Here is a 13,214-nt window from a genome sequence, read left to right as displayed (position 1 = left end):
ATTTATGTGTATCATTGTATTCTCTTACTCTGAGGACAAAAATTATTTACACACTTTAAAATGTGTATATTTCAAGTTTCAAAAATTTATAATCCAGAAGACTTGAACACACCGTGAATGTACCAGTTCTTTTAGAGCACAGCTGTAGCAATTTGCCAGTATGTGAGAAATACTCATGTATTGTGAGTAATAATATTAAAGTTTCTGTTTCTTAGTTGTGAGTAGAAGTATTTTTATTGTTGAACATTCAGCCTTTCTTAATAGCAGCTTGTCCAATAGGCAATTAGCTGTCTGTATCACTAGCATGAATGAATCTGTTCCGACAAAAATGCCACACTGTAGGAATTCATAGGGTGATACGCAGTTACAAAGCCCCATTTTCCCTTACCGCAGGCAATCCATGTAGAAGAGTGACGCCTGTGTATTTTCTGTGAATTCACCCATCAGGGGAATTCTGGGGATTGAGTTTATTCCTTCAAAGGAGAAAGCAGAGACTCAGTACCCCATCCTTAATCTTCATATTCCCTCAGAAGGTAAGGGATGTCAATGTTCAAGCCTATTGTTGCTGTATTAATGGGCTTTAGCAGCTTCCTGTATCTTGTCCTGCTGTTTTTTGCAGGATGGACTGGGGCAAAATATGTTTGTTGTTTTGAACAGCACTTTTAAATAGATACACTATTTAATTATCCCCAATATTTGCAAAACACACTCAGGATCATAGCAATATATTTTGTTTCCAAAACAGTTGTTTGTTTTTTTTTCCATTTGGCAAACAATTGTTTATTTCTGGTGAGGGTTGATTTTACCATTTATGTTTCAATTTTATTCTGGTATTGAAGCATTGCTTAATTATTTTCAAGTTTTTCAAACTTGCTAGCCAAAATAAGGGGAAACAGATAGTATTTAGAACGTAAAAAGTAACTAAAGTGATAAAGAAGAGTGGAAAGGAAAGATCTTATTTTCTGGGAATTATTCACAAGAGACTTGGTATAGGTAATTTCTCTGTGAAATTGGGTTTCTGATTGTCTGTTGGTGACAGTGATAATTTATGTTTTGACCCATGGATAAATTGGGTATCCAACTGCAGGTAAGTTGGAGGTTTACTAGAATATGTTCTGTTTAGTCTTTTTACTGTTATTGTCACTAGAAAATTGTTGAAATAGTGATTGTATGCTAAATGCAGTGGTTAATACTGTGTATAATGTAGTAGGTCTTAATTTCCAGACGAGGTATGAGAAAGACAGTCATGAATGATACTTGTCATGGGCAGTGACTTTTTATCTATTTGTACTGATGAAAGAAACCCAAAACACTTGATCAGAGTAAGAGAGGTTTAACAGTAAAGCAGGGAAGACTCTAATTTGGACCCCTATGCAGACTGATGTTCTCAAGGAAAAATATCCTTAGCCGCTATTTAAAATTGCTTGTACTCGAAACACATAAAAGTATTCTCAAAGTTTATCTCTAGAAGACAGAAAGCCTTGCATTTCAAAAAAGATTACAATTGGTCTTTGTAGTCTTCATCCAAAAATGGCTAATCCAAAAAGAGGTCATGATTTGTAAAATGGTGCTTGTTGATCTAAGTGTTGTTTGTAGCACTGAAAACATTAATTTGTTCTTCATGTGTTTGGGTTTTGTTTGTTTTACAGCCTGTAATTCCAACCAGTCCAACAAGCAGTTCTACAACACCAACAAGTACAATGGGCATGTCCTCCAAAATGGAGAACTCAGCACTCCAAGATGTTTACATTCTTTCTCCTATGTCAGGACTTTATGGCCCCAGGTATTTACTTCCTAGTGAATGTGAGCTTTTGACAAAATAATAATAATAATAATAATAATAATAATAGCATTTTAATTTTACTAGACCAATAAAAGTAAACAAAATAAAAATGCCCAAACCCATATATTTAGTAAAATTAAGAGTTAGAATTGCATTAAGTAACGTATCTTTGTTTTGAGATGTTTTTACCTTTGATTTAGCTAGATATAGGTTGAGCAAAACCTGGTTTGGGTCCTAAACTAGAAAACCACTTAAAGAAGTCTTTAATCATTTATTTTGACTTATGCTTTTGTGACCACATGTAGCTTATTCTCAAGCATGCATTTTGCAACAGAAATCCTTGCCATCTCATGTTACACCAATTACTTATGCTTCCTTTCAAATAGTAGAAAACTTCCGAATAGCTATGCTTGTCTTTCAGTTAAAATAAAATCTAATGATGATTTCTTTAACTTATATTTGTTGAAATTGAAACTCTTAAAAAGTTCTCATATTTAGCAATTCAATTACATTACTTTTTTCATTTGTAGTGCTTAGGTTAGATAGTTGGTACACTTTAGTTTTTTCATAAAATGCTTAATTTCCCTGCAATCTTCTGGCTTACAATTTTTAGGGATGAAATTGGAATAATGTCTTGTGATGACATCAGCAAATTTGGGAAATCTGGAATGAAAGGCTCTGAGTCTCCAAGTTATTTTCTGGAACACGAGAGTGGTAAATACTACACCTTAATTGAAGGTGAAGGCCATCCTTTGGGCTCTGAGTATGAGAGAAGCAGAGCTACAGGAGTGCGGAGAAGAGAAAAAACACCCACTCATGGTAGGCCTGGTTTCTTTAACATTTTTTGATTGACTGGATTTAGAAATTGTACTATGAATGCTACAGCACCCCCAAATATCTGTCATTTTTTGTTAGATCATGACCTGTTGGCTCTGAATTTCAGACAAAAGTTTATGTGAAGGAATAATTAATATAAATACAATCTAATGTTCAGGATCAGGATTATAGAAGTTATAAATAATTTTATTGTGCAGTTCTTAATTAAAATTTGGAATAATATTTGAGTTCACATTACTTGGATAGATAGCATTTTGATTTACCAGCTTTTATTCTGAAGCTCTTGGAGATTATTCTGGTTGTAACAGTCTTGGATATTATTCTTTAATGAAGGGCCTGAAAAGACGTGGTATTAAAGTATCTATAAGACATAAGGTCTACCAAATTCAGCACTGTATTAAATAGACTTACCAGTGTATTCTCCATGTATTTGAGTGGTGTTATTTTTGAGGCAGTAAGTTATTTTTGTAAAGTTTACAGAATTTTAAGATAAAAGATTTATTATAAATCTGTAGTAGCATGTGATTTTGGTGGTGCAAATGGCATTTCCATGCCTCAGAGAAAGGCATGACAACTCCTTTTGGTCATAATGTTCCCTGAGACTAGGTTCTGTCTTTTGATCAATTTATATGTTGCCATCAATAAGTACTTCATTCACCTACTCTGAAGCTAAAGGTTTTTTCCTTTCTCTAGTTTTGTTAAAAAATGTATATATATATATTTTTGGTGGGGTCTTTGATAGCTGGAAAAGGGAAAATATTTCACAAGCTCACAGTAGTAAAGAAAAAAGTGTCTGTGAAGAACACAGGTAATGAAAACATGCTGCAGTTCAAAGGAGAGAACACCAGAGGCAGTTAATAGTGGAAGATTCAGTAACAGGTGAAACGGAACAGCTGGGGAGGGGATTTTTAAGCACTCTGGACACTGATGCTGTTGGTCTGTCTTAAAACTGGTTTAGTCTGGTGTAGGATTTGATACCATGATGTTATTAAATGTGGGTTCCCTGCTCTTTCAATTGTTGGCACTTAGAGACTCTGTGGCTTTTTCTTCCTGTTCTCAGACTGAGGTGTTCTTTCCACCATAAATGTTAGAAGAGGGTGCAACTGAGGGCCACAGGTGCCAGAACACATTTTAATAGTTAAGATGTACAAGCATGTTGTTCCACTGTCAATAAATCTGTTTGCTAAGGTTTTCTTATTACTTTCATATGTATTTTGAATGTATTACATACATACATCTGTGGCATAGTTTACTTAATCTATCTGGCTAATCTAATCTAAACTCTAAACTACATTACCTTTTGGCTAAGATCAACATATGAGTGATGCTTACGTCATTTCACCTGCTGTTTTCAGAGTTGAGAGGGTAGATTCCAGTCTAAAAATGTGGCAGCTACAAGTATACATAAAATTACGTCAAGTGCAATGATTAATCACTGTAGAGTTCCCTAGCAAATGACATCCAGTTTCCTAAGTGTTGCACTGTTCTTTTCATTCTAATAGTTTGAAAGCAATCCTGGCTTAGGTGTGGCCAGGATCATGTTTATGTACATGATCATGTTTATATATAAGACTATATTTCTTCAGAATAGAGAAATTTTAACAGATTTTTGTTACAAGTAAAATATTTTTAGTAAGTTGTACAGCCATATACTTGATGCTTATATGAGCTGTAACCAGGTTAACACCAAAGAGTAGGACTCCATCTTAAGTACAGTAACATTGTCTTTATCTCCCTGATATGCAGCATGGTTCTAGAATAAAATTAGAATGAAAGAGAAATATTAACAGTGATGGAAATTGGAGCCAGATGGATGTATTTGGCTTGCTTAAAATCATGCTGCATAATGATTTCAAATTTAAGACATTGGGCTCTGCAACTAATCCCAATAATATGCCAGAGTCTTGTGTTTATGATAGAGAGTTCTGTGTGATTTTCCCTAACTATGTGACATTGAAAATCTAGAAGGAATCTGATTTACAAATCTCAGGAATACATTTTAGTAGCTTTTAAAAGAATAGTTAAACCAGATATTTTTTTTCTTAACTACAGATTATATTGATCTGATAATTAACAGATTTCCAAATCCAAATTCTGTTCTTCTATAGTGTACATTTTAAATTTTTGACTTTAAAATGTACATTTGAATCATGAAAGTGACTGTATGTCTCTGGAAAGACATGATTTCTGGCGGGTCTAAGAAACATGCATCTGATGCTGGAGCCGGGTAGCCATGGGCTAAGTAGGAAAAATTAGAGTTCTGAAGTCTTTCATGGTTGAACAGATGCTTTCATTATTGCTAGGACTCACACAAACTGCAGCTCAAAAATTCCTGCCAGGGATTTTCCAGAATTAAAGTGATTATTACAAACCAGTTTCTGTTGCAGCTGGTGGTAAGTGGAAGAATACTCAGGAAAATGAGACCCTCAGTACTGATAATATATGCAAAATCAGTGGAGGCAAATAAGCCCATTTTTTCCAAACATTTGTCAAAATTAAGTCTTTATTTATCATGGCTGCAGTGCATTTTGTTTTTTTTTTTTTCCAAGGCTTATCATCTTATATTAGTCTTGATTCCAACATGCTCTGGTATTTAGAGTTCTTGTGGCAATGCATATCAAATCTCCTCTGTTTGTGTTACAGGCAAAAACATCATAAATCAGTATTTTTCCTTTCAATTTCTACTATTATACACAAAGATTTTCCAGTTCTCTGATTAATATTCAAGTTGCACTGTTAAAAACAGTTTATATATAGGCTACAGGTATTTGGGAAAGAACTTGCAATTAAAAATAATATGCAAAATCTCTTTTTTTCTTTGTTCAACTGTATGTTTCTCATCCAAAATTCATATCTTTAAGGTTGATCATGCTGCAGCATCTCAGATTTATGTGTAACAAATCTCATCAGGGTTTCAGACTTTCCTCCTCTTGAACAGATATACTGCTAAGCTTTTTTGTTGATCTCCACTTGTTATGTGCATTTCTAGTTTCATATTGTTTGTTGTTGCTTTTTCTAAAATTTGAAATCCTTACTTGTTCTCATTCTTTTCTATATTACTGGGTCTTACTTTTGTTTGATTTGTTGTTTTTTAATTATTTTTCCTTGTCAATATTGTTCTTCTAAAACCAGCTTTTAGATTAGGAGTCGAGTAATAAATTTGCATTTAAAGGTTGTATCGACTTTTAGGCACATAGGAAAACTACATATATATCCATACACTGAAAATCTCAGTACTCTAGGAATATGTTATCCCCTCAATTTTCAGAAAATCATCTTATCTGAAAACATACTTGTTTTCAACAGTATGACTGTTTCCTTCTTAAATCCTCCTGTTATTTTAGTAGCTGAAAATGTTGTTTTGGGGAGATAGATGAATTAAAACCCGTATTAGCACAGGAATAACCCACAAAAAATACTTAGTCATTCTAAGCAACCTGAAGAAACTGACAGTGAGAAAGAAACAGTTGTTGACATTTAAATTCTATAATTATCTCAGAAACAAACCAGTGGCAAGCTACTTGAGGAATCAAGCGATTTTTATTATTATTTTAAAGAAGTATTTAGTCAGCTGGCATATGAAAAAAGGCTTTATGGTTCAAAAAGACCTTAACCTGTAATTGAGAGGTTGTGTGTCTTTGTTTTGTGATACTAATGCACACAGACAAGGACAAAGTACTTATGCTTTATAGCCATTTTTGCAGTGTGCCGAGTTTAATGGCCTGCTCTCACTGTTCTGCGGATACAATAGTAGGGAATGAATAATGCACAAGAATACCTCACAACTGCAGTGCCATAAAATCACATTAATTAAAACCCTAATGACTGAATCTTTATTTCGTTGTTGTTGTTAGCAAACTGTACTCCATCTTTTGTTTTTAAGGCAATCAATAACCTTCCTTGAAACTGTAAGATCCCCTTGTTACTCACCATGTGCTTTTCCAGATCAGATAGGTTCTACTGGATAGCTAATAGATATGTAATGTAGCTGTAGTAATAATCCTTCTAGTTTTACTAAAGCATGTTAGTTTCTTTATTCCAAAACATCTATTTAATAAGCGAGCAAGTTTGTTTTTGTTTTTGTTTTCTTCCAGAAAAGACTTAAAAACTTCTTTATATTTACAAAAAATTTCACTGAAGCCAGTTCCTTCAGGTTGGTATAATGAAGAGGAGAATCTGGCATATGTGGTGTTCAATTAATTCTGAATGCTGCAGCTTTCATAATGTATAGGTGCTAATAAAGAGGATTGCTTTGAAGGGTTATGTCATGCCTCTAATTTACATGCATTACTTACTCTACAGTCTTCTATTTTTAATCTTCAAAAATTTTATTTTTTCATCTTGAATTGTTTCCAGGTGATTTAAGACCTGTTTCAATGCCTACTGACTACAGTTGGATAGGGGAGTCAAAAGAACAAAACATGTACAAGAGGGGAAGCCGAGGTGAGTTTTGTTTTGTTTTTTTCCCTCTGCTGTTCTCCAAGATTTCTTTCTTTGTTTCTTAAGAACCATGAAAATATCATCACAAGGACCAAATCAAGTTTTCTTGACTGTCACAAAAAAATATAAAAGGCTCTTTTTAGTATCTGGGTTGTTTGTATTTCTGAAAATTTGAGTTTGTATCAGTAGAAGGGTTTTACTTTGATTCTAGTATGGAGACAGATAAACACCAAAGGGAAAAGAAAAAAGACTAAAAGATTTAGACATCATATGCTAATAACAACAGTTCTTGATCCTTGCAGTTCTGTAAAATAATAAGTGGTGTTATAAGTACAAGGTATCAATCAAACTTTTTTTACACAGAATGGTATTATTTCAGTCCTAAACTTTTTGCAACTGTAAAATTAATTTCAGAAAGAGATTGAAATATTAACAACGGATATTTTCTAATTAATTGTCTTGATTATCTTTGAATTTAACTGTCTTCTTCTAGAAAGGTTCAAAGAATTTCATTGTAAAGCAGCTTTGATTTGAACACTTTTTTAATTATATTGTGGAATCCACCTTTGAGACTTCAAAATCCAAGATAACCATTTAGGTGATTAAGAGCTAATTTTCAGTTAAGGCTTCCTCTGTAAAGTTTGCTTAGATTAAAGAAGTCGCCTTCACAAATGGCATTGTTGTGGCTGACAGCTGAACATAAATCATGAACAATACATTGAAAAAGTCCATTCAAATTTTAACACCATGTTAAAGGAAACACAAAGTATTTATGCAAGTGTGCTAAAACCACCACAGCAAGTAACCTGTAGAAGATGAAAATAATAGGATTTCTAGAAAGATTAAAAAGATGCGAGAATTAGTTTATTAAAAATAATAATAATAGTAAATTCAAGTAAATGTTAAAATATTAGAAGTACAATCTCCATCTGGTGTTACCAGGAGATTGACACTTCATTCTGCTTTGTGGCTGAATAGCTGGGATATATTTAAGAACACTGCAGTGGAAACATTGCAAAAGTTTTGTGGAATTTGTCGAGTACAGGAGACACTTACTTTTAAATGCAAAACTTTAATTGGAAATGGCACATAAAATTCTGTAAAGATGCACTGACTCAGGAATTAGGTATATAAAGATTAGAAGTGTGTGTGCTTATAAATTAATAAAAGGAATATGCAACATGCATATGATGTGTCCTGGAAAATATTCCCAATATTCACACTGAGTGTTTTAAAGATTGCAAAGCATGTAAAAGTACTGTCGTTTTATTAACAAAGAGTTGAGGATGGCATACATAATTCTATTATAACTCAACTCCACTTGTTATATGTGTAAATATCTCTAACTGAATGGGACATTAAACATGCTGTAAATCTCATTGTCTGTTTAAGTACTGTTGAAGGTTTTAATAATAATGGTAAGTTAGATGTTACTTCTGTCTGTGAGTACCAGCCCACATGTACATTCTAAATTTGGGTGATTAAATACCACGTGCAATAAAGACTGGAAATTTTGTTTGCCTTTTCCAAATTTAAATGTAAATGGCTCCCCTGTAAACTGTTCCATAATCCTGAATTCACAGTGTTGTTTAGCAACTGTATCACTGAGATGAGAGAATGATGTAAAATTTGAGGAAGCATGCACCAACTGGTCTGTTGGGCAGATTTAAATTTGAATTCCTAGACTCCAAGATTCTGTTAACAAATTAAAAATAATTTTGTTTTCAAGGTTCATTTGATTGTCTCATCTCTATCTGTATTGTTGGAAAAAAAAAAAAAAAAAAAAAAAAGAAAAGAAAAGTATTATACATTTGTGTTTCTTATTATTGTTTTGTTTTATAGTGTTGGTGGACCACCATATATTTAATAAGAATGGTTTTTCATGGCAGCCAGTACTTTCTATATATGTAAAACTGAAAAATCATCTATGCTGTATTTCCCTTGTGTTCAAGCACACTTCAGATAATATTCAGTCGAAGCAAGCTGTATGTTTCAAATATCATACCACATAGTTATCATAAACTTACATGAGATTAAAGTAAACTTGTAATAAAAGAAAATGAGGTTTTCTTTTTAGCTGGTAGTAAGCATTAACATTTATGATTGTAGGAATGAAACACAGATTCTCTGTTTTGTCTTACTGATGTTTCTTTTTTCTTTTTGTTCCATCCAACCACTGACTCTGAGAATTCCCTCCTGCGGTATCTGAGTGATGACAAGATATTGGTTATCCAAGAAGAACCTCTGACACAGAAAGACAGCAAAAGGGACACAGGTTATAGGTCAAGGAAAAAGGGCAAAAATGCAAGCAGTCCAAACTACCCCATTAGTTCATCTATGTTGACATCAACTGTTAACGTTAGGCTTGAACCTGGACAGCAAGATATCTTGAATTTCTCACTCCCAGAAAACAATACAGTTCCACTTTATCATGTAAGTATATAACAAAAGATATTACTACATTTTTATTTATTATGTTGTTACATGGAAAGAACATTAAAATCATTTCCTTTTAGGAATGATACAGGTACTAAGGCATATTTTGAACTTTACATTTTAATATTGTATTTTATGGTCCAAGAAATATTCTTAATGTTCCTTTAAAAATAGCTTTCACATAAGAATAGTCTACACGGATGAAAAAATGCAGGGCAAGCACCATTTGGTATGAGATACTTTAAGTCCAGTAGTGTTGTTAATTACTCTCACCGAGTTTAGTCAAATTCAACCATATTTTTTTCAAAGGTTTATAAGGCTCTCTTGCTCTGATAATAATTAATTATAGATTCTTTTTAAATTTACTATATATCCAATTTAGTCACTGTGTCTTCTAAAAATGTACTTAAGCTTAATGGAGTTACTGCTTATTTATATTGCAGTACCATGGTCACTGTCCAGTAATGTGAATTTGTTCATTCTGATAATGCAGGAAATATTTTGGAGTGAAAACTGTGGAGAAAGTAAAATTCAGTGGATTATAACTAACATAGAAGTAAAAAATCTCTAATAATTGTAACTGCCATAGGAACAGGCAGTTCGTGTAACTACCATGAAAAATCACTAGGTTCTCATGACTGTCAGCTAGTACAGAATTTTGTTGTATTGATTTGGACACCCTGAAATAATGAATAGCCTTCCAGAGATCGATTTTCACTGTTCATGCTTTGTATGTGTATCTTGTCCTCTGTAGAGGCCTTCTTAAGTTTTGCTCATGGTCCTACAGCTAGGAGCAGACTGTTCCATTCTCACGATGGGGAGTAGTATCTTCAAAGTGTTTGGGGCTCAAACATTAGTATCTTCATTATTCCTCCCTGCAGTCAGTAAGGAAGCTTTTCAATGTGTATTTATTTTCTAATCATGCTGAGATTCCTCTTAGAAGTAAAATGTAAATGGCTCCCAGTTCCATAACAGTTCCGTAGAAGATGTAAGAGGAAAAAGCAGGACTTGTAGCAAGTTTCTTCATACTCTTGCATTTGGGGCTTCTACTGAGTGTTTCTCTCCCTGAGCAAAAGCTTCGGAGATGATTGTATTTGCATCAAGTGTGAGAGCTGAGTAAGGTCTGCCTAAGGGGATACATTCAGAACATAGCCTGCCATTCATCTCTGTTTCCTGCAATCTGCCAGCATTTGGTAGTCTGAAGATCAGATACTTCTGTCTTCAGGAAAATTTAAATTTCCCTTTCCTATGCCACCAGGACTTAGTATTTTTGGAAAACATGGAAGGTCTTTTTCCCCAGCCTCAGAAAATGTCAAGTACTTTATCAGTCAAGTTGTGTGACTGCTTAGTTGCAGGTGTTTCTTCCATCCGTAAACTCTTACACGGATTGTCAGGATCACAAAGTCAAAGAAAAGGATTTCAAATCCAGAGTAAAAACTACTAGCTACCTTGCTAGGGTGAGTGAAAAAGTCATTATGCAAGTCTGAAGAAAAAATAAATAAAATCATAACTGTGTAGATAAATCAACTGGTTTTCATGAGGTTTTGGTTGAGTGGTGATTGTTGACTCTCCTGACTTCTGAAGAAGGGGAAATGGCTCATAAATGATAAAGTGTTAATTGTGCCTTTTTGATAATGAGTTGGTTGAGTTCCCAGATGCAGGGCTGTTGTCACCAGCGTTCTACAGACTGACATACAGTGGTGTTAATTCTTCTATCAGCAGAAGTGTTCCAAACAGCATTTGAGACAGAACTTTGCAGTCCTTCAAGAGAGAGTCAAAGGAATCAAAATACCTCAAGCACACAGTCTACTGCCTTATAAATAAATATACAAGAGGAACTGAGTTGACAAATACACAGGAGTTGCTGACACAGGTTTTCTGGGTTCCTGCCAGTATAGGATCATTTGTATTAACAACATATTTCTACTTTGAATACTGAAAGAATTCTGAAAAGCAAAGCAAAAAAAATGTGAAAAATAGCTAGTCAGAATGAAACTTTTAAATATCAAAGAGCATTTTATGTCATTTTGACATCAAAAAGAAAAATTATTTATATTTTTATATAGAAATTTTGGTTTTAAGTAGATCATCTCATTTCCTTAAGACATATATTATGTATATTTGTAAGGAAATACAGCATGATAAAAGGAGAAACTGAGACATGGTGTCATTTAGCCATTGCCTTCTTTTTTAAGCAATGTATTTCTTACATAAATACATATTTAAAAGAAGAAAAAAAAAAAAGTTTAGATTTACCAGACATGGATATAAGAAGTTTTACAAAATTGGTAATTGCATAGCTTCAGTACTAGATTAATGCTTTGGAAGGAATGTGGATTTGGAACCTAGAATTAAACAATTAGACTGATTTCATAAGTTGAAGTGAGGATGCAGAGTTACTATATAAAATGGATATTTAGGTAGTGCAGTATTGGCAGTTTGCCCAGCATATAAAATGATCCACAACACCATGATGCAATAAAATATTTCATATAAGAAACACTGCCCATTCAGTATATATTTATGATTAATTTAGTTGATAGGCAATTTTGTGATGCTTGTCACTGAATCTGACACAGAGTGAATTGCAATTAAAAATTCTGTTATCATTAATAAATTGTTTCTTAGAATATAGCTGTGTATGTATACTAATCCTTCGCTTCTGTAGTGACATTTTTAGCCTAAGCCTAAGTATTGAGACATATCTAAATATCACAAAAATATATACATACCTTGCTGAAATATACTATTGAAGTAGACTATGGACTTAAAAGAACAAAGGTAAAATCTTTATTTTGCATTTTTTATAATAATGAAAATAATTTTATTTTGTTTGTATTATCGGATCTCTTTCTGAATAAAATTGATTTATCAAGTAGGACCCCTACACAATAGACCAAATATACTTGAATAAATTTTCCTTCAGTATTTTAAATAGTTAAAAAAAAAAAAAAAGTCTTGAATGGAAAACACTTTCCATCTTTAAAGTGCTGTTCAGGATTTTAAAAATCTCTAGCAAATTGTAGATTTTCTGCTGCTCAGTTTCATTTTGCACCATGTGAACCACCTTTTGTCTATATTGGAGTTCTTATTCCAGAATCAACTTGAAAATCGACAAAATGTTCAACATCATGGTTTTAACATCTCAAATTCAGCTTCTGAAGCTCAAATTCAGTTAAGTGGTTACTACATTAAATTCTCAAATAAGGTAATGGTTGCTCATCTGGTGTTACTTGATGGTTGATCTTCTGGATTATTATCTACAAAGTAACTGTTGGCTTTTTTGTTGTTGTTTGTTTTTTTGTTTTTTTGTTTTTTTTTTGTAGCGTCATATATTAAGAAATAGGATTATGAAAATGTTAGATCACCTAAATTTTCTGTGAATTAAAATTCAGTATGTAAAAGAGGCTTAATTTTTAATACATATTAAGATGTATTTGTGTCATAAACCAAACAGTGGCTGCTGCAGGGCAGTCAGTGAAAATGTTACAGCAGTAGACCTGTTTGTTTTATTTTAAAGATAATTTGAAGCATTATATTGGTTTAGGGCTAGTCATTGTTTCACAGCAATTGCTTAACTTGCTATTTATTTTCTTGCTGCTGATCACACAAGTTGGTAATACATGCCTGTCAGCACTGAATGATGTAAATGCTATCTAACAGTTCATGGAGCTGCAGAAGGCAGCTCAACAAATGACACACAGTTTAGTGATACATG

The 13,214-nt window shown here is 33.2% G+C and overlaps 1 protein-coding gene across 2 annotated transcripts in view; it reads left to right on the top strand.

Annotated features, from left to right (window-relative positions):
- Nucleotides 1-13,214, top strand: part of LOC116494402 (connector enhancer of kinase suppressor of ras 2-like) — a 171,241-nt gene that overhangs the window by 116,028 nt on the left and 41,999 nt on the right. For both annotated transcript variants that reach the window (XM_032196282.1, XM_032196281.1), the window contains exons 10-13: nt 1,650-1,783; nt 2,397-2,602; nt 6,977-7,063; nt 9,240-9,493. In XM_032196282.1, coding sequence (XP_032052173.1) covers nt 1,650-1,783; nt 2,397-2,602; nt 6,977-7,063; nt 9,240-9,493 — 681 coding nt within the window. The remainder of the gene's footprint in view (nt 1-1,649; nt 1,784-2,396; nt 2,603-6,976; nt 7,064-9,239; nt 9,494-13,214) is intronic.

Source organism: Aythya fuligula, chromosome 13, assembly GCF_009819795.1.
Source record: "Aythya fuligula isolate bAytFul2 chromosome 13, bAytFul2.pri, whole genome shotgun sequence".
NCBI lineage: Eukaryota > Metazoa > Chordata > Aves > Anseriformes > Anatidae > Aythya > Aythya fuligula.
This window is presented reverse-complemented; position numbering and strand designations above follow the sequence as displayed.